A 17,652-nucleotide genomic window follows, 5' to 3' on the forward strand; every position below is an offset into this window, starting at 1 on the left:
AGAGGGGAGAAGAGAGACGCAAAGGTGGATCACTGAGCTGCCGCCAGCAACGGCCTGGAGGTCTGACCGCTGCGGTGATCGCCATTGTGCATGTCGAGGCTCAAAAGTAGCATATTCGACCAAAGCCCCGAGAGCTGAGCATGCGGGCCCAAGGCTTTACTCGGCTCCCGACTTGGGTAACAGCCGGGCGTGGGGACCACTGTGGCATCCCGATGAAAGCTGGCTAGACTGTAGCTGAATGGACGTGTGCTGCAGCCAAGGGTGCGACTTGCTATTATTACTGTGAACGAAATAGTGCGTGCATAGGGTATGGAGGCCAGAAAACCGCTGCTAGAGCTAATAACCCATCTTTGGAGGCAGACTGGTCAGGAGTCGGCTTGGCAGCCGACGCCGGAAGGCTGACGCCACCCCTTCGGAGACCCGGCGGCTTGGTAGCTTGCTCGGTTAGCTTCCCGAACCTACTCTCCCAGTCAACAGAGTAGGTGTGGTGGAATTAGAGTTGTGCCGCCTTGTCGTATCCATGTCCATGTTCATACAGGAGAGCAGCTATTCCTTTCCAGTTGTGTGTGCCTTTGGCTTGAACGGGAGCCTGCATGGCCCTCAACCGCTCATCTAGGCTTCTACTATGTATCCGGGAAAATGAAAAGAAAGAACGTCTTTGGTGTGGCTCAGCGCATGGATACATACAGGATGGCTTATTCGAAGCCCCGCGTCCCTGATGTTTGCGTCTGTTACATCCCTAAAGGTACGGATATACTTGGTGGGAGTTGCTGAAAAGGAGTTCCACACGGCCTTGGTGGACTCGCGGCTGGAGCCCTGTCGGGTCAGCGAGTTCAAGATTACCACGGGGCGCCAAACGCCTCTCGCACGCAATGCCGAGTCGACTGGCTTCGGTTTTCGTTCCGCTGCGCTAGAATTCAGCCCCAAGAGATCTCGGAAGAGGCGGTGGCCAAGCGGGAGAACAAAGCGGAAGATAAAAGTGCCAGTCTGTTGTCATATCAAGGACACCAGCGGGCAATGCTTTTTTGGTTGGCTGTTTCCTCAGGGATGGACGGTTGTTGAGATGGAGATCGGCCTTGCAGCCGCCTCCTGCTTGTCTCGGTGATTAACCATGCAGCCTTCAAATAGCCCGAGAGCTGTGTAACGCGGACTTTCCGGTTTTGGATAGCCGCCTTCGGAGCTGCCATCTCAAGCTCTACCACTACCACTTAATTAGTGCGAGAGTCCTGTTATTCGTATGCAACCCCTGGAACTCAAGCAGCCATACTCGTACAGAACACCTGTCAAAAAGTCGTTCAACAAAAAGACCATTTCGCCTTCGCCATTGGTAAATCAGAAAGGTCCCCGGTAATGGCCGAGGAAAACGCAGCGCGGTACCTCGGGTCTTTGTTAACGCCAGGAGCCAGTTGTACTGCAGCGGCACTGGAACATAGTACGTAACTTGGCTTGAGCGGCTGCCTCAATGTCTTTCCTTTTCCCCCAGACAGTGAGCGAGTGCATGTTCATCTCCCTTCGGATGTTCTCTCTGTACCGAGTACGTACTGCAGTAACCCGTCGTGAAGATAGAAGCAGGGCAGACTTCGTTTTTCCTTTATAGCACCAGAGCCATACCAGCCCAGGAGTGAAACTATATGTACATTAATTAACTACATTGCTCTCTGATATCACCAGCGGGGGATGGTGAGCACGAGAGCGAGAGGCGCCCTCCGTCATCCGGCTGCGGCCACGGTGATGCACATTCAATGATCGGAAGTGCGTCGAGGCGTCGAGGAGGGGCGAAATGCGTGCGACGCCATGATCATTGGCCGTCTCTGGGCACGTATGTAGGCTTCCTGGATAATGGGTGACGAATCTGACCGAATCACGCTGCCGATCGACATGAAGAATCTGTGGTGGACGTGTCAATCGAGGGAGCGCTCGCTCCCCTGGGGAAGAACCACGACGCCCAAGACCTACCCAAATGTTGCCCCGGATCCCAACATGTATTGCCCAAGCGTCCTCATGATACCGTTTGGCCCAGCTCCGTACCTAAAGATGTTGACGGTTCCTAACACGGCGTCAGTCTCGTTTGCTTCGACTGTCTCAATGGTGCTGCAAATTGTCCGCCACCGGAAGGGTCGTCGTACCGAAAATGAAGCCGATAATCACGCCAACAGCTATGCGACGGACGAGTCAGTCATTAAATCTGACGGCTTTGCCCAAGACACATGGCATGTATGATACGTACTGCCACCCATCATTGCACCCATCTTGACTATTGCCTGTTTGTTAGCTGAGTGTCGCCGCGTTTCTACTCTAGCCTCGCAGCCGGAGAGCACAGTGGTCACGTACGCTTGTCTACATTCGACTGCCCGGGGGCGCCATGGCTTGGAGGAGGAGGCATTTTCGAAGATTCTCGGCGCGCGATTGCAACAGCTTAACAGATCCGCCAACTTGGGAAGAAATGCGATCGAGTTCGAAATACTGCCGCGGTTTTAGTGGGGCAGCGCGCACGGACGGCTTCAATCCGCTCTCTGGCCTTAGGCAGCAATATTTGGAGGGCACCATCCTTCCATCACCTTGCAGGCTTGCCGAAGGAAAGCGCGGGTCAGGTCATTTGCTCCCCCCTCGGATTCCAAAAGATGCCAAATACTGATATTGGCCTCGACATTTCAGACCGTACATAAAAGCCTCCAGCGTATGAAATCATTCTTAAAGCGCAAGTGCTATTCCAGTTACTTCTTGAAAATTATACATTTTAATATCCATCAATAGCGACATGTGCCTCCAGTTGAGCGCGGCAGGGCTGCCGAGCTTTCTATCGTGCTTGGGTTATATTTTGTAGGGCGTGTAATCAATAAATTTGGAGTGATGCGGGCGCTTGGACCCCATTGCTTGGCCGCCTAGAAGCCCCTCCTCCCAAGCCCCGTCCCCTCTTCCCATGAAGCAGACGAGTTGCCACTTGCTCACGTGATTCGCTTTTGAAGGCGGATCTTGGGCCAAAATCACCGATCCAAGCACAGAAATAGTTGTTTGCAGCGCATAGGGTGTGTTCGCGACCAAGGCTAAATGGCCCTTCTATAGACCGCGTTGGTGCTGGGGTCATTCGTCACACATTTTGGGAATCGTCCCGCGAATAAGAGACTAGCGCGCAGAGAGTTGACCCAGTGGCTCGTGCGCTCTGATCACCCTTTGGCCTGCTAGCTCGCTAGTAAGCGCTTTCCTCCAAGTGCGGTAAGGAGAAACCTCGCCTCAAAATCTTGACAATCCTCGACAATCGTCGCAATTCCGAGCATACTTGGTCACGACAGCACTCGCCCAGAACACCCCTTCAATACAACGTATGTGAGCCGCATTTTTTTTTAACTCCTTTGCAGTTGCATATTTCTCCATCATTGCATCCCCTCCGGCGCATGCTCGTGGGTTTGGTTGCACAATTGCCGAGCGTCTGCGACGTGCCTCGCGACAGACGTCAGGGCTAATGGTCATCTCCACAACATCCAGTTGCGACACCACGGCCTTCCAAAGCGACGAATTTATTACAACATCAATCGCGTTCGAGATCCTACGTATGCTATAAACGAACCGTGTATGCGAAGCCGACGGGAAGCACGCCCGTGCCAGCCTGCTCCCTCAGCATCGTTATCCACCAGGGCCGCCCCCTTGCCTCGCCCACCGGTCATCACGTTTTCCTCATGACGGCTGTTGCGAGTCTTCCTAGCTTCGCCAATTTCAACCGGCCGGGATGGACTAATGGCGGACAAATGTCGAACGCATCCAACTCGGACGACGTCAGAGGAATAAACATGTTCATGTCTCGGAAAACCCTCCAACGAACCAACTCTTCGTCTTCGGTGTCATCGACGTCGTCAAACTCGTCAACGTCCACCGTGACCTCGAATGCCCAGCCCAACGGCAACTCCATGCCTGTCGCCGGAGACCAGACTGGTTGGCCGAATACGGCCTCGCGAAAGAGGCCGCAGACGAAGGGTCCGTGGTTGAATGGGAAACCAGAAGCATCTTCGGACTTTTCGAGGGCGACTCCGGCAAGGCCCCCGATGAGTAACGGGATGAATGGCGCGTCGGCCTTGCACCCGCCCCAGTCCATTTTAACCCCACAGAATCAGATATTACCCCAAAATGGGATGCCCAGGCCCGGCGCCGAGAGCATGGCCTCGGGACGCCAGCCGGTGCTTTCTCTTCTGTCTCTGAATGGCTCCTTCGACCGCAAGACTATCTCGGTTCCATTCCTCCCCGATACACTCCGGATCGGCCGGCAAACAAACGCAAAGACCGTGCCGACACCACTGAACGGGTTCTTTGACAGTAAAGTGCTGTCAAGGCAACACGCTGAAGTATGGGCGGATTCTAACGGGAAGATTTGGATTCGTGATGTCAAATCCTCAAACGGAACGTTCGTCAACGGGACCCGGTTATCCCCGGAGAACCGAGAGTCAGAACCACACGAGCTCCAGACCCAAGATCACCTCGAACTTGGCATCGACATTGTGAGCGAGGACCAGAAGACCGTGGTGCACCACAAAGTTGCAGCGAAGGTCGAACACGCCGGATATATTACTCCGACAAATAATCTGATTGACATGAATTTGGGAGACCTTGATCCTTCAAGCAGCACGATGATGCTGCCTCTCAATGGTTTGCCCTTCAGAGGACGGGCTGGTAGCCAGGCCTCTATGGCCAGCAATAGCCGCGTCGTCCCTGGTAATGGGGCAGGGCCAGCCAATAATAACAGCATGGCACAGCAACGCCAGTTCTGGCTGAATCCAATAACCACGGAACATATAGTAAAAAAGCTCCATGTAAGTTCTCAAATAATATTTTGCGTCCGATTTTCACGTGTATTCTAACCATTGCCTAGAATGAGATGCGAAACGCAAGGTTGCAAACCCAAGACCTAGCTCGAACTAGCCAGTTCATCAATGCGCTCCTGTCGAAAGAAGACGTCAAGAACCAAGATAAACCCGAAGCCCCCGAGCCTCCAAAGACACACATGACGAACGGCAATGTATCATTCCGGTCAGACGGGGGCAAGACACGATTCTCGGAGCCTCCCGCCCCGCCTCCATCCCAGCCTCTTCCAGAGAAGCCGGATGTTGCACGACCCATATCATCGGACATCCCATCGCTAAAGCGAGGCATTACGGAGCGTCCAAAGTCACATCCGTCGAATACTTCGCCCATCCGCCCTGACAACAACCTCAGCCAGATCCTCCAGCTGACCGAGGAGCTCAATAAGGCCAAGAAGGAACTGGATGACCACTCGGCTCGCGTGCGGGATCTTGAAGAGAAGCTGATCGAGGAGCGTGAAGCTCGACAACACGCGGAGGAGATGGTGCAGAAAATGGAGGAGAGCAGCCATGTCAAGATGAATGGTTCAGCCGGGGCCCCTCTTGCTAATGGCCACGCGGAATTGGAAAGAGCCTTCGATCCTCCAGCAGAACGGCCCCCGACACCCGAGCCAGTCGTCTCTCTAGGGAATTCCGAGGAAGGTCTCCCACCTCAGCCAGACAAGATCGAGGCGTTGGCAGCCGTCTTCCAAGCCCGTATAGACTCGATGGCTTCAGAGATGATGGGGCTGAGGGATCAAGTGGACGCCTTCCGGCAGCGTGCAGAGAAGGCTGAAGTCGAGCGGGACCAAGACCGCAAAACCCTTGCCGAGATGGTGATACAAATTCGCCAACGCGATGAAAAGGAGAAGCAGGCGGCCGAGAGGAAATCGCGGTCACCTTCATCACCATTACCAACTCAAGATGGGGGCGTCGAGGAGCAGGCCCCGGTGGTGAACGGCGCTATACCGGAAGCGAAGGGACAGATTGATGGATCCGCGGATGACTTGGTGGAAGTGCCTACGCTTTCGCGTGCGAACACTATCACCCCGGCTGTGCGAGCCCTGGCAGTCCCTCCACAAGATCCGGCGTTGATACAGACGCTCCCTTACGCATCCATGATTGGAGTCGTGCTCATCGGGATGGGACTAATGGCTTACCTGAACGGCTGGCAGCATCAACCAAGATTAGAACGTTAAGTCAGTCTTAAGCTGACATCCGACGCTGGGTTATCGGTATTCCACGGCTGGGCCAAACCTAGCTGGGAAGTTACCAGGCCTTCCGATATCCACGATGATAACGAGACTAAGCCTCTCCGATCATTTTACCATGGCCCAACACCTTCACCCATTTTCCCAATTTGTTCCCTTTGTACTCATTATACATTTTGATTCTGTTCGTGTCTCGGCGGAAGCCAGGCCATTTACAAAGCTCGTCCCTCGTTTCGATATTTGTATCATGCACAATTGCACATTGCAGGCTTTGGTTTTTGCTTTATTTATTTGTTTATTTCTTGAGCCTTTTTTCCTCATTCGGGAGTTGGCACTGGTCGGTCATCATTAGGGGAGGCTTGGTGCGGGATTGGGCGTTCTCTTCTTTTCGTCGTAAATTATGTTGAACCCTGGAAATACTGCGTTTTGACGTCGGACCGGTGGATACTTCATGGGGCGGCTAGGAGCGAGGACCGGGATCAGGCCGAAATGGTTCGAGAACGAAAAAACGACTTGATGGTTGGATCGGATCCAAAAAATGCTTTCCACGGGCGAGATTTGTTGTTTTGGAAGCGGACGAGTGTGGCATGACAGCATGCAGCGACAGGTGATGCATTTGCACTGAGGGGGGTTGTTGTTGTTGAGAAAGCGGTGGGGTTGTGCAGCCTCTTTACATGGCGACTGTAGCATACGTACTCGGTAGCTTGGTATTCGGATCTCACAGGAATCTCCTCGTGTCTTCTCGTATTGCTTCGTGTTTCATTTTCGTTCGTTTCTTTCCAGTAAATGCACTCTACTCTAGTCCTGGGTAAAGTGATTTTTCCGACGTTGCTGCCTTGCTGGCCCTGGGCTGGGGCCCCTTTTGTGGGGCTGCTGGGGTGTAACGTTTGAGGAGGGGTTATAAGTCAAAACCGGACACGTCCTTTTAACAATAACAGCAGCGGTCGAGTGGTCAAATGGCCAAGAGGCCAACGCGAGGCCTCGGCTCAGAGTGCTAACGAAGTTACAGGCTCGGTACCTGAACTGGATTGGAAGCTTTGCGAATGACTCCAGTCTCCAAGCCGGCGCACGCGAAACTCGGCCCATAGTGAACCGTAAATCTCAGAATGCGAACACGTGGAGTGTAAACAAAAAAGGTTCATCGGGCGTTTAGGCGTTTAAGGCATCGGGTATGGGCAATAGGCGTTTGGGTTGGTCGGCGGCGTTGGACGGAGGCGTTGGGGGATCGAGGCGTTGGACGGAGGCGTTGGAGTTTGGGTTGCCTTGACGGCGAGGGTGGAGGTAAAATCAGAGAATATTGACAACAAAGTAAGTGAACCCTCCCCCCCGGAAGAAGTTGACCACTTAACCCGCGCAAATCTTTTTTTTGTGTCTTTCTGTTTTATTTCCCTTTGTTCTTCCCTGGGTGTGCTATTTTGCTGTTTGCAATATCTGACCTCTGCCCCTACCCCGGCTCCTTGTCTATCAAGCAAAGGAAGAGCACTTGTCAGTAACAACTAACTACCATGATCCAGCTCAAAGCTATAGCCGATCGATGTACTGCCGCACTCTGTAGTGTTACCATAGGTATGATTGGGACAAGACCTCATGGTTTTTATCTGTTTTTCTTTTTAACTCCATTGGAAGTTAAACTTTCCACGTGGTGCTGACTTGAAGGTCATATTTTGGGACATGATGCCGGGAGGTTTGTACTTCTCTAAAACATGACAAATGAGATCAACTGCACTCGGAACTCCGCTGGGAGACGGAAAAAGACCAGCCCAGAATTGGACGGGCGTCAACGGGAAGGAGCATCAAGTGTGTCGATCCTCTAGCCCAGATTAAATTAGTTCGAGTCTAAGCTACCTATCAAGCTAGCCAGCTGCCTTGCGTCTTGCTTTCTAGGAAGAGGTCACGGCAACAGTAAACCCAAAGATGACTCTGTCGAGACCCATATCCTCAATGGCAGCACCCGCCCCACAGGCGCGGCAGACCCATCGTGAGTTTCTTAATCCAAATCTGGCTTCGTCGGCCGGTCTACCCGAAGGGTTCTGGCTTTTAACTTTGAAACACGCTGAAATTTCTTTTCCTCAGCCTGCTACCCAAAGGCTTGAAAAGAGGAGACCATGTACCTCGGAGACGGTGAGAATGTAACTCGATAATAGACGCATGGGGAAGAAACGAGGAGCTTGTCCGTTCGATTCGCGTGCCAGGCAATCTTTTTTCTCCATTTTCAGCCATGTAGTCTAGACCCCTGCGGTTGCTGAAACGTTCTAGATAAGGGATGTTTCTTTTCAGAGAGATAGAGGGGCTGAGGGAATAAAAGGATCAGACCTGGCCGGTTCTATGGCATAGCTAGGTCATTTGGTACTAAGCAGCTTTTTTTTTTTTTTTTTTTAATTTTTAATGGGTACCAAATCATATTTCATTGTTATCTTTGCTTTGCTCATCTTTGTCGTATCACCTAGGGTCTAGTATGTTGGTGTCATCACTTGTATTACGGAATACCACTCTATTCGATAGGCAGCTAGCTACATTACCTAATTGCTACATGCCTGCTTAATTATGCTGCAGAGAAAGCCAATCTACTTCATGAATATTCTCCACGGCGCCGATCATGATATATTACGCTTCCGAACTCCTTGCCGCTCTTTTATTCTTCTTCCAAACTACACTCTCACTCCATCTCGTCTAAAAAACTAGCAACGGAGACTCAAAGATCTGGGAGATGCCACTTGAGGAGAATGCTTCCGGGTGCACGCTTCACAATAAATTTGCGGTCGAACGCGTAACTGTCGGTGAAGAGGTTGCGGTCCTCGATCCGCTCGCAGCCGGAGCACTTGGAGTGCGTGTGGCAGCCTGAGCACAGGAACTCGAACCGGGAGTTCTGAGCCAAACAACCACAGCATTCCCATGGGGTGTCCTTCTCGAGATAGTCGATGTTGTTTCCGCGCTTGAAGAAGCGCTGGACGTCCATAAAAGTTCTGCCCTCGGACAAGACTTCATCATCGAACATCTCCTCTGTCGCCGGCTTCGACTGCTTTGGTCGCTTCTGCTCCGGATTGATCCGATGAGTCGTCTTCTTGTCCATGTCAATATTGACAACCTCGACCGAGGGCTTCTTCGCCTTGGTGTTCTGCTTGTTGATGGCTTGCGACCAACTGGCTTTGGAGCGGCTGGCTTCTGGTCCGCTGGCTTTTGATCGGCTGGCTTCGCAGCAGCGTCGGTAGTCGCCGTGTTCTTCGAGGTTGCCCTCAAGGCGAAGCCGACTGTCAGCGGCGAGGATTGCGGCGGAGCCGGAACGCTCGGCGTCACCAGATGCCTTAGAAACATTTTGTGCTTGACTGGTACTGCAGGAGCGGCGGCTTCGTCGTCGGAATCGGACTCAAATGCGTCAACATATCCGTCGTTGGCCGGGTTCCCGTCAATATGGTCTCGAAGAGACGCGGGCGGCGCCGCGACATCAGTCTTGGTGGCGGCCTTTGGCGAGTGAAATCTCTCGGTGATCAGTGAAGACGTCGACCAAGAAGGCGTAACGGGACGTTTGGTAAATGTAATTGAGTTTCTAGGAGTAGAAGAAAAGGGGTACGAGGCGACGGCGTCGGCATATTTGGCCGAGGTGCAGCCAAAGCCAGCAGTTGTGGGCAGAGCGATCTGCGCCATCGCGATCTGTGCCATCGCGATGTAAGTTTGTTTTTGGGTGTGTTTTTTGGTAAGTGAATTGGGTCAGTTGGGTGACGAGGCGGTCGGAGCCAATTTATTGTGTTAACTTTTCCCACAGTCTGGCAGGATAGCGAGGATAACAGCCAGGTCGGTTCCTAACTTTCTAATAGTCAATCTAAGGTGAGAGCGGGGCTTGAACAGCCTCAGTCTGGCATCAGTTTATATTGGACGTGCCCGTATCTCACTGCAGTGTGGTCCTATTGTTAAATTAACCCTGGTTCCTATTGTTGTGGGAAGAGACTTCAGAAGTTCAGGATATTCGAATCCCGACCATGACACGAAGAACCATGGATAAAAACAATCAATATAATCCAGAACAGTCACCTAAATTACAAGTCAAAATTAAAATGCCTTTGAAACCTAGACTCTGGCGGCTTTTGTTACTCAGGTCTTTGTCGCTCCCAAACCCACCAATCTCAAAGTGTAATTGTAGTTACTGATCTCGATGTTCGGTAAATGGTTTGTAGAGAAACACTCTGTGATGCTAAGCTATATCTATGTAAAAATCAAATGCAACAAGCAAATAACGCCGGCAGGCCAAACGTCTTTAGCCGCATTAGTTAACAGTCATCCCGTAAAAATGACTTTGCTCATCGCGTCCCAGGGTGATGCCAACCGGGAAGCCCATATTCTTTATGAGGACTTCAAGTAAGGTATGTTTCCTTTCATCTACTCTAGGAGTGACTTCCATAGTTAGATCTAGTTCTATCACCAAAGTGAAATGGCTTATAGCCATCACCATGCACACACTAAAATGAACACAATTGATGAAACACCACAAATTCTATTCTAGGCCTGGGTAATATAGGAAGCCAAACACAATCCTTCAAACATTGCTGATTAATGCTAAGGGAGCTAATTAGGTATTTAAGATTTACGTGTTCCATTCACCTTTGATAATAGTTCAAAAGTAGAATAGATAAGTAATGCATTTATTACACCCTCCCTAGTTGGGATAAACCTATCGAAGCGCTGAATATCCCGTTAATTGCTAGGTGAAATCCAACACCGCCCGTGATTCTAGCCTGTGGCAAATCGCCCCCAAGTCCTGTACCCAGCTTTGCGCTCGGATCTCTCCCGTTACTCCCGGCTCGGGGGCTTAGCTTTCGAAACGCTTCCCCAAAGCCACAAAAGTCGCTTCACCTATCCACAAACGTATCAGACATCATCTACCAGTCCCCGTAAAGGTCATGCCGAGCCCAATTTGGACTGGCTCCTGCGGAGACTTCAGGGAGTTCTGTTGATCATGGGCCATTTGTCTGTCTCTGGCTTTCGCTGCCAGGCTTTGCCCAGCCATCTCCGCCAGGTCCTGCTGTGTCCGCTTCTAAGCCAAGTCCATTACTGACCATGCGCCTCGCCTCGCCTCGAATATTATGCTCCTCGAATGGACTCTCTTCATCTCCAACTCGAGCTGATCCAGCTCCTTCAGTTGCCTGGAAATTTCCTTCTCGCCCAGTTCCTGGGCCTTCCTCGTTGCTTTGTCCTGGGTCTCGGATACCACTGTTCACCTCATCATCAGCATCATCGTCCTTGTCCTCCAAGTGCAGTACCTGGTCAACTTGGCTAGCCAGTTGGGCCACCTCATTTTGTACACGTTTCGTCATACCCTGCAACTGCCGCTCGGCTTCCTCCTCTCCCACCAGTTCACGCCACTTGGCTTCCAGTTCGTCGCGCCAACCCAGCGCGTCGGCCAGCTTCCGCACGCCGGTGTCGCAGTCGCCCAGAACTAACACGTCGTCGGCATGGGTGCCCAGAGAGCCCACGCGCTCCATGTTGAACAGCACCCGCGGCACGGGCTCGGGCACCATGTCGGGCAGCCCGGCAAAAGGGTGGACCGAGAGGCTCGTGCCTAGGACCAGGGCCAAGTCGGCCGTCTCGGCCAGGTTCCTGCGCTCGTAAAAGAGCGAGGGCAGGGCCTCGTGGAAAAACACAATGTCGGGCTTGACCAGGCCGTCGCAGCGGCCGTCGCCGTTAGCCTCGCTGCGGATGCAGCGCGGCACCTCGGCGCGGGCCACGTGCTCGCGCATCTTGTCGTCAGGGAATGGAGTCTTGCAGTCGATGCAACGCTGGCTGGCGAAGCTGCCGTGGGCCTCGACGATGAGCTCGCCGGGGATGCCGGCGGTGCGCTCGAGGCAGTCGATGTTCTGCGTGAAGAGCTGCGCCAGAAGCCCCTTGGACGCGAGCAGGCTGATGAAGACGTGCGAGACGGTGGGGTGGAAAGTTCCCGGATACAGGTCCTTGGCCAGCACGTAGAAGGGCTTGGGGTTCTTTTTGAAGAAGTCTAGGTCAAACACGGCCTCGGGCTCGGGCAGATTGAGAGCCGCGAGGTTGGCGTACAGGCCCGTCTCGGGCGACCGGAAATCAGGGACTGTTGGCGGATCAACAAGCAGTCCAAGGAGGACAAAGCCCACGAGAGAAAAGAGGGGCGATTGATGCCCAATTAGGTGTACTTACTTCCCGCAGCCGTAGAGATACCGGCGCCCGTCATGACAACAATGCGGCGGGCCTTGCCGGATTTGATGTGATCGGCGACGGCGGCCAGGCTGCGCTCGGCCAGCGTGACGGCAGGCGTGTCATCACTGATAACGGAGTTGTCCTGACCCATGTTGCGCCTTTTTGGCTTTTTGCCCCTCTTTGACTTTGGTTTCTTGGGTCGCCTGGGCTGAACGCAGACGTCGTCGTCGTCGCCGGCGTCGTAATCGTCGTAATCGTCGTAGTCGACCAACTGCTCCCCCTTGGCGCCAGGCCCGTTCCTGGACCGATTGCGTTGCCCTATCTTGGCTGGATTTCTACGTCAGTGGCGGGCTGTGGGCGGCGGGCGAGGGTGAGATGAGATGTGAGATGACGAGTGAGGAGCGATGCAGGCAAAAAGGTAGGAGAGGTTATAGAGGTAATTGACAGGTCCGCGGTTGAAATGTGAGTGTGCAGAATGATTTGGTTCCGCTCAAGAATGAGAAAATTATGGGAGGGTGTCAAAATGAAGAAACGCTAACCCTGTGAGGTTGCAGTGTGAATATTGATGGATACGAGATTTGCTGGTGTTGGTTCGTGGCGTGGCAATCAAAGCAGCTTTCCGTTCGGCTCTTGCTGCCCGGTGTGACTGGGCCAAATTCGGAGTGGGTGGTTGCCTTATCGATTGGATGCAGAGATTGTACTGGAGGCGGGGCCAATGGTGGGGCACTGAAGTTGCGGCGGCCCCTGGCGGCGACTTGTAGACAACCATCGGCGGCAGTCCTCCAAAGCCGCTGTTGCTTGCCTGCAAGGGACCCGAAACTAAACGCTTGATCGGGGAAAGGCATGTGCTCACATGGGTCGATATCCAATCCCAATTCTCTCTCCAATTTTCAGGTGATTTGGTGTTATTTGAGCCGCAAGTTAACCATCGATGGGCTGCATGGCTCATTCCTAGTATTGGGTGAGTTGAGTCGAAGACCCCCTCACAAATTCGGGTCCCTGCATCAATGAGCGTCCAAATCGGCAATACTGTTAATGACCAAACACAAGGATTTACGTCGGTGTGCAGGCATCCGGTCTAGCACAGCTGTGCATGCAGGGGCATTCACTCTGGCGTGCGGATGACGGGTCCAATCATCCCATACCGTATGCTGGATCGAATCCTCGAAATTATTCGTCCAGATTTTGATGTCATTCTGCCAGACTCAAGAAGGCTATGGATTCTTTCTGGGGCCGTATGTAGGTTTGGCCGAGCATTAGTCTAGTGCTTACTCGGGGTTTCTTTACTAGGTTGCAAATCAACAATACACATCCTAAATAGCCTCATTCTTGACTGCTTTGTGTGTTATCTAGCTTCGTTCTGATCAGACGTTAAATACTACAACCTCCCCCATTGCCAACGCAACCCCACGTTTCTCCCCAGCGGCATGTGTCCTTCGTCTGCTGGAAAAGTCATTGCGGCTATTATCCGAGCGGATCTATTTTAGCCCCGGAAATCGTCTTTAGGATACTAATTATTACCGTCATCGTGGCGGGATCTATTTGATTCCGCTCGACGCTGATTCTTTAGAAGTGATCATTTCATCCCGTGCTTAGAGATCACGGTCGCACTTGGTTCGGACCCAAGTCCCCCCGGCTAGGAGTCGGACAAGTGACCAAGTCCGATTTGATGCAATGCTGTAGCAGGAGCTGAAAGTATTATAAGCTGAGGTTTGTCGCCCTCGATTTCTAGCACGCTCTTCATCCAAGGCACACGTTCGATTCTCGAATCTTGTTACAGCCTCCGAATTTTAAACCATTCACCTTCCTCGCGCCTTCGGGATTGAAAAACTGAACATGGATACACCTACAGTCAAGCCGGCTAGAGTCGTCATCGTGGGCGCCGGCATTGCCGGACCTACGCTTGCTCTCCTGCTCAAACAGAAGGGATACTTTCCTGTTGTGGTTGAGAAAGTTCGAGACATGGGAAATGTAGGAATCGCTCTGTCGATACATCCGAACGGGTGAGTTATGCCCCGGTGCCGCTTTCCATGTTGTGGTTCAATTACTGTCTAACATGTCACTCCTATGAATAGCATGAAAGTGCTCAACCGTGCTGGTCTCGCGTTAGACGTGGTGAACGGACCCCCAAGCTCGCCGCCTACATTGGCATGGGACGATTATACAAACACGGGCGAGTTTCTCGGCGGCCCGGCCTCTTCGCTCCTGGCAGGTTTTATCGACCGGTATGGATGGCCCGTCATTGGCGTCACGCGAACGCGGCTTCAGACGCTGCTCATTGACAAGTGCCGTCAGAGTGGTATCCCCGTCCATACCGGATGGAGGCTTGCTTCATGGGACGAGGTTGGCGACGGCATAGTGGCTCGAGCCGAAGACGGCCGCGAGCTGCATGCCGACTTCATTGTCGGAACCGACGGGCTCAGGTCGCGCACCCGCGAGATACTCCTCCAAAAAAGGGGCGTCGAGGTACAAGAGCCCATGTTCACGGGCATTGTCGTTCGGGGTGGGCAGACGCCAACGCCGGCAGCCTTCGACACGCCAGCTATCAGAATCTACTACGGCGCAACGACAACCGTCATTAGCCACACGCTAGAAGACGGAATGAGCGTGTGGGGCCTCAACTACTTTGAGAAAACCCCGGTCAAGGAGTCGTGGAGCACCGTGTTGGCTGAAGACCTCCAAAAGGAAATCGACTTGACTCTGGAAAAACTGGAGGGCTGGGCTAAACCGGTCCGGGAAATGGTGTCGAAAACGACCAAGATGATGTCGATCGGGCTCTACGACCGCCCCGAGCTGCCGGTCGAGCAGTGGTACTATGGTAGAGGCATTGTGGTCGGCGACGCGGCACATCCGACAACGTAATTATCTCCATTGCCCACACAAAGACTCGTCGCTTTGGCTGACAGATACCTACCTATGCGCAGTCCACACGTAGGACAAGGTGCCAACCAAGGCCTGTGAGTCCAAGACTCCCATACCAATATCCTGCTGAAATGATCTCTTGCTAATTGGACTCAAACCCCTTCAGTGTGGATGCCTGGCATCTGTCGCAGCTCCTGCCGTCGTGCGACGAGCAGTCGGCCAAATCGCTTGATAGAGCAGAGCTGGAAACCATCTTCCACAATCTCGCAGCGGTCCGACAGGGCCCGACCGCCATGATTGTCGAGAGATCGCGGGAGCAGGGCAAGTTGCGAGTCGTGACTGACAAGTCCCCCGGCGCCAAGGAGAGGAGGGACGACTTGATCCGGTCTTTTTGGAGGGACCAAGACACGTTCAACCAAATACACGACATGCTCTATAACGAGCCGTTTGAGGACAAGGAGGGATTTGCCAAGATGATGCGTCAGCGTCAGGAATAGCAGTAGCTAGGTACCTACCTAGGCACTAAACTCTTCAGGCTCACAAGGGCCAGGCAGAACGGTATCGTACCGTCTTTTTCACACGGATTTTGCTTGGTTAGGCTCCGGGGCCCATGAAGCAGTTGATTAGCGGCCGAAAGGAATCTCTAATTAGATGAACAGGGTACTACTACCAGTAAGAACTTTCGCAGCCTGCCTACGGGGAATTCTTTCTACAACCCATCTTGAAAGACCGATCTTTGCCTAATGCTCACTTTCCACTTCCTACCTGACTTCCTGTTTATCTATCTGCAAAGGTAGGTAAATACATCAACTGATTGCAGGTGGGTAATCACGCAATAGAGAAAGGTAAGATAGCACCAAACTCGTACCCGAGATTGAATATTCGAACAGCATCGCATGCTTCTGATGGAACAAAACTTCATCCCGGTCAAGCTGTTGTCTCGTCTAGTCCTTCCGTCTTTGGCATTAAAGAAAAGTCAAACAATGCCCACTCCAGGACTGCAGGGAGGCTGGGCTTAGGTTGGTTAGATTCATCCCAAAAGATGCGAATGCAGGCACTCCAGTTTCTGCAGTTGATGACGAGCAGAAACGCCCCGCATTCACCGGTAGATTGGGGTTGGATACCAAGGGGTTTATTCTGGAATGCATGTGCCGTGGTTGGGGCTGCCGGTTTCTAATTGCTTCACGTGCAATAGCGGCGCCCGGACTATGGATCCACAACACCAATCAACCGCGCTCGCACATCCTCGCAATCCCATCAGCAAACCCCCGGAACCGGTATCAGCGCTTCCAAGATGGCCACAACAGCCCCGCTCCAGGCCCGGCGGCGGCCCCCTAAGCCGGCTCTCGGATTGCCCGCTCCAGAACATATCCGCTTTCGCCATCCCGGTTATAACTGTCAAGACCTGCTCCTAACTCTCCCTCGCGTTGATAGTACAGCATCGATTTCTACCTACGGCGTGCATCATAGAACAGCCGTACTGGCGTGCCAGATTATCGCTGGGAAAGCCTTCGCTAATAGCTATTTCTCTCTCGATAAGGCGGGTCAACAGCAAGTCCAGGTACCACTTGATGGCATCTTGATAGACGAGGCGTACTATTTCATCGTTGACGGCTCTGGTAAAAACTCTCTCCTCCCTTTGAGCCGCTTTCGCTGACCTTTTAGTGCTTTATCCTATCGTCCCTAGTTTCCAAGATTAGGAGTTCCCCCACGGCCGCATCCCCGATTAGTGGCCTTCTGTTCACGCCGGCTCTGTCACCACTATAGACTGCGGTATTACCAACGCTGGTTACGCCGTCGATGAAGCCCATCTTGTGCCAAAAGAGGAAGAACGTTGGTATATGGAGAATGAAATGCAACAGTATGGGACGGGTGATATCAACAACCAAGGCAATATCCTTCCTCTTAGGAAGGATATACACCACTCGTTTAACGCTTAGTGGTTTGTTATTATTCCAAAGATTGTTACCATCGATTCTTCCCTTCAGCCCTGCCTTCAGTACGTCACGCATATCATTTCAGAGTCTGCAGCGGAATTATGGGCTCAATCACATATCACCCTCGTCGGGTCCCTCAATAATCAGTCTCGCGCTTACCTCTTTGCCCGTTTCGCTTGGGCTATCCTTTTCTGGGCCAAGCTCTTCGTCATCGCAGGCCAACGTCGTCACGCCATCCGAGTCTCTAGAGATGCAGATGGCAAGATAGAGCACAAGACAATGTCTTGTACTGGGATAGAGCCTCGGAACGCATACGGCGGTGGAGGATCAAAAACGGCAAGCCCGCTAAATCCGAGGAAGAAGTCCGGACAAGGCAGCCCAAAAAATGAAGACAGCTTTACAGAGTCATCTGGGGACAGCGATATTGATATGGACGACATGGACTGGAGAGAATGGGGAAGAAACAGAAGACAGGAGTCGTCAGAGGAGACTGCCCCTGATATCATACCACTACGGAAGTCATCAGAGGAAACCGCCCCTAAAAACAAGGTACACCTGGAGCCAGCTCTCGACATGGAGCTTAGGACAGCTTTGCGCCAGGTTATACCGCAGCAGGGTGCAGCCTCGGAAGACTAGGCGGGGATAATACAAAGGTGCTGC

At 52.7% G+C, this 17,652-nt stretch overlaps 8 protein-coding genes across 8 annotated transcripts; 4 read left to right on the forward strand and 4 right to left on the reverse strand.

Moving 5' to 3' along the window:
• Positions 1 to 1,422: 1,422 nt before the first annotated feature.
• B0T26DRAFT_35799 (reactive mitochondrial oxygen species modulator 1-domain-containing protein) lies at positions 1,423 to 2,478 on the reverse strand. The gene is made up of 5 exons (XM_060434588.1): positions 2,332 to 2,478; positions 2,228 to 2,254; positions 2,127 to 2,156; positions 1,957 to 2,047; positions 1,423 to 1,887 (listed from the first exon to the last, which is right to left on the reverse strand). Exons 1-5 carry the CDS (start codon positions 2,381 to 2,383, stop codon positions 1,740 to 1,742), a joined length of 348 nt encoding a protein of 115 aa, XP_060302633.1. The 5' UTR covers positions 2,384 to 2,478; the 3' UTR covers positions 1,423 to 1,739.
• A 1,307-nt stretch (positions 2,479 to 3,785) lies between these two features.
• On the forward strand, positions 3,786 to 6,025 carry B0T26DRAFT_632171 (uncharacterized protein; the record flags this gene model as incomplete). The annotated part of the gene is made up of 2 exons (XM_060436424.1): positions 3,786 to 4,799; positions 4,859 to 6,025. 2 exons carry the CDS (start codon positions 3,786 to 3,788, stop codon positions 6,023 to 6,025), a joined length of 2,181 nt encoding a protein of 726 aa, XP_060302634.1.
• A 205-nt stretch (positions 6,026 to 6,230) lies between these two features.
• Positions 6,231 to 6,768, forward strand: B0T26DRAFT_685645 (uncharacterized protein). The gene is made up of 2 exons (XM_060440877.1): positions 6,231 to 6,330; positions 6,366 to 6,768. Exons 1-2 carry the CDS (start codon positions 6,285 to 6,287, stop codon positions 6,626 to 6,628), a joined length of 309 nt encoding a protein of 102 aa, XP_060302635.1. The 5' UTR covers positions 6,231 to 6,284; the 3' UTR covers positions 6,629 to 6,768.
• A 154-nt stretch (positions 6,769 to 6,922) lies between these two features.
• Positions 6,923 to 7,628, reverse strand: B0T26DRAFT_685646 (uncharacterized protein). The gene is made up of 2 exons (XM_060440878.1): positions 7,552 to 7,628; positions 6,923 to 7,345 (listed from the first exon to the last, which is right to left on the reverse strand). Exons 1-2 carry the CDS (start codon positions 7,599 to 7,601, stop codon positions 7,195 to 7,197), a joined length of 201 nt encoding a protein of 66 aa, XP_060302636.1. The 5' UTR covers positions 7,602 to 7,628; the 3' UTR covers positions 6,923 to 7,194.
• A 1,101-nt stretch (positions 7,629 to 8,729) lies between these two features.
• On the reverse strand, positions 8,730 to 9,694 carry B0T26DRAFT_670135 (uncharacterized protein; the record flags this gene model as incomplete). The annotated part of the gene is made up of 2 exons (XM_060439144.1): positions 8,730 to 9,338; positions 9,368 to 9,694. 2 exons carry the CDS (start codon positions 9,692 to 9,694, stop codon positions 8,730 to 8,732), a joined length of 936 nt encoding a protein of 311 aa, XP_060302637.1.
• Positions 9,695 to 10,983: 1,289 nt separating this feature from the next.
• Positions 10,984 to 12,344, reverse strand: B0T26DRAFT_635799 (DHS-like NAD/FAD-binding domain-containing protein; the record flags this gene model as incomplete). Its single annotated transcript, XM_060436759.1, has 2 exons — positions 10,984 to 12,107; positions 12,194 to 12,344. 2 exons carry the CDS (start codon positions 12,342 to 12,344, stop codon positions 10,984 to 10,986), a joined length of 1,275 nt encoding a protein of 424 aa, XP_060302638.1.
• Positions 12,345 to 13,765: 1,421 nt separating this feature from the next.
• B0T26DRAFT_685653 (uncharacterized protein) lies at positions 13,766 to 15,819 on the forward strand. Its single transcript, XM_060440879.1, has 4 exons — positions 13,766 to 14,196; positions 14,269 to 15,051; positions 15,118 to 15,150; positions 15,222 to 15,819. Exons 1-4 carry the CDS (start codon positions 14,030 to 14,032, stop codon positions 15,550 to 15,552), a joined length of 1,314 nt encoding a protein of 437 aa, XP_060302639.1. The 5' UTR covers positions 13,766 to 14,029; the 3' UTR covers positions 15,553 to 15,819.
• A 530-nt stretch (positions 15,820 to 16,349) lies between these two features.
• B0T26DRAFT_736627 (uncharacterized protein) lies at positions 16,350 to 17,628 on the forward strand (the record flags this gene model as incomplete). The annotated part of the gene is made up of 4 exons (XM_060443348.1): positions 16,350 to 16,674; positions 16,721 to 16,734; positions 16,786 to 16,869; positions 16,996 to 17,628. 4 exons carry the CDS (start codon positions 16,350 to 16,352, stop codon positions 17,626 to 17,628), a joined length of 1,056 nt encoding a protein of 351 aa, XP_060302640.1.
• Positions 17,629 to 17,652: the final 24 nt, after the last annotated feature.

This window comes from Lasiosphaeria miniovina (assembly GCF_030549165.1).
Source record: "Lasiosphaeria miniovina strain SMH2392-1A chromosome Unknown B0T26scaffold_1, whole genome shotgun sequence".
Classification (NCBI taxonomy): Eukaryota; Fungi; Ascomycota; class Sordariomycetes; order Sordariales; family Lasiosphaeriaceae; genus Lasiosphaeria; species Lasiosphaeria miniovina.

Bases quoted from the DNA above. Each gene is read 5' to 3' on its own strand.
- B0T26DRAFT_685653 (XM_060440879.1), top strand. From the start codon at position 14,030: ATGGATACACCTACAGTCAAGCCGGCTAGAGTCGTCATCGTGGGCGCC. The intron at 15,052-15,117 runs GTAATTATCTCC...ACCTATGCGCAG, and splicing joins GACGCGGCACATCCGACAAC to TCCACACGTAGGACAAGGTG. The intron at 15,151-15,221 runs GTGAGTCCAAGA...AAACCCCTTCAG, and splicing joins CAAGGTGCCAACCAAGGCCT to TGTGGATGCCTGGCATCTGT.
- B0T26DRAFT_685645 (XM_060440877.1), top strand. From the start codon at position 6,285: ATGCACAATTGCACATTGCAGGCTTTGGTTTTTGCTTTATTTATTT. The intron at 6,331-6,365 runs GTTTATTTCTTG...CTCATTCGGGAG, and splicing joins GGTTTTTGCTTTATTTATTT to TTGGCACTGGTCGGTCATCA.
- B0T26DRAFT_35799 (XM_060434588.1), bottom strand. From the start codon at position 2,383: ATGCCTCCTCCTCCAAGCCATGGCGCCCCCGGGCAGTCGAATGTAGAC. The intron at 2,255-2,331 runs GTACGTGACCAC...AACAGGCAATAG, and splicing joins GCAGTCGAATGTAGACAAGC to TCAAGATGGGTGCAATGATG. The intron at 2,048-2,126 runs GTACGACGACCC...ACGCCGTGTTAG, and splicing joins GATTATCGGCTTCATTTTCG to GAACCGTCAACATCTTTAGG.
- B0T26DRAFT_685646 (XM_060440878.1), bottom strand. From the start codon at position 7,601: ATGGTAACACTACAGAGTGCGGCAGTACATCGATCGGCTATAGCTTTG. The intron at 7,346-7,551 runs CTGGATCATGGT...GGGTTCACTTAC, and splicing joins CGATCGGCTATAGCTTTGAG to TTTGTTGTCAATATTCTCTG.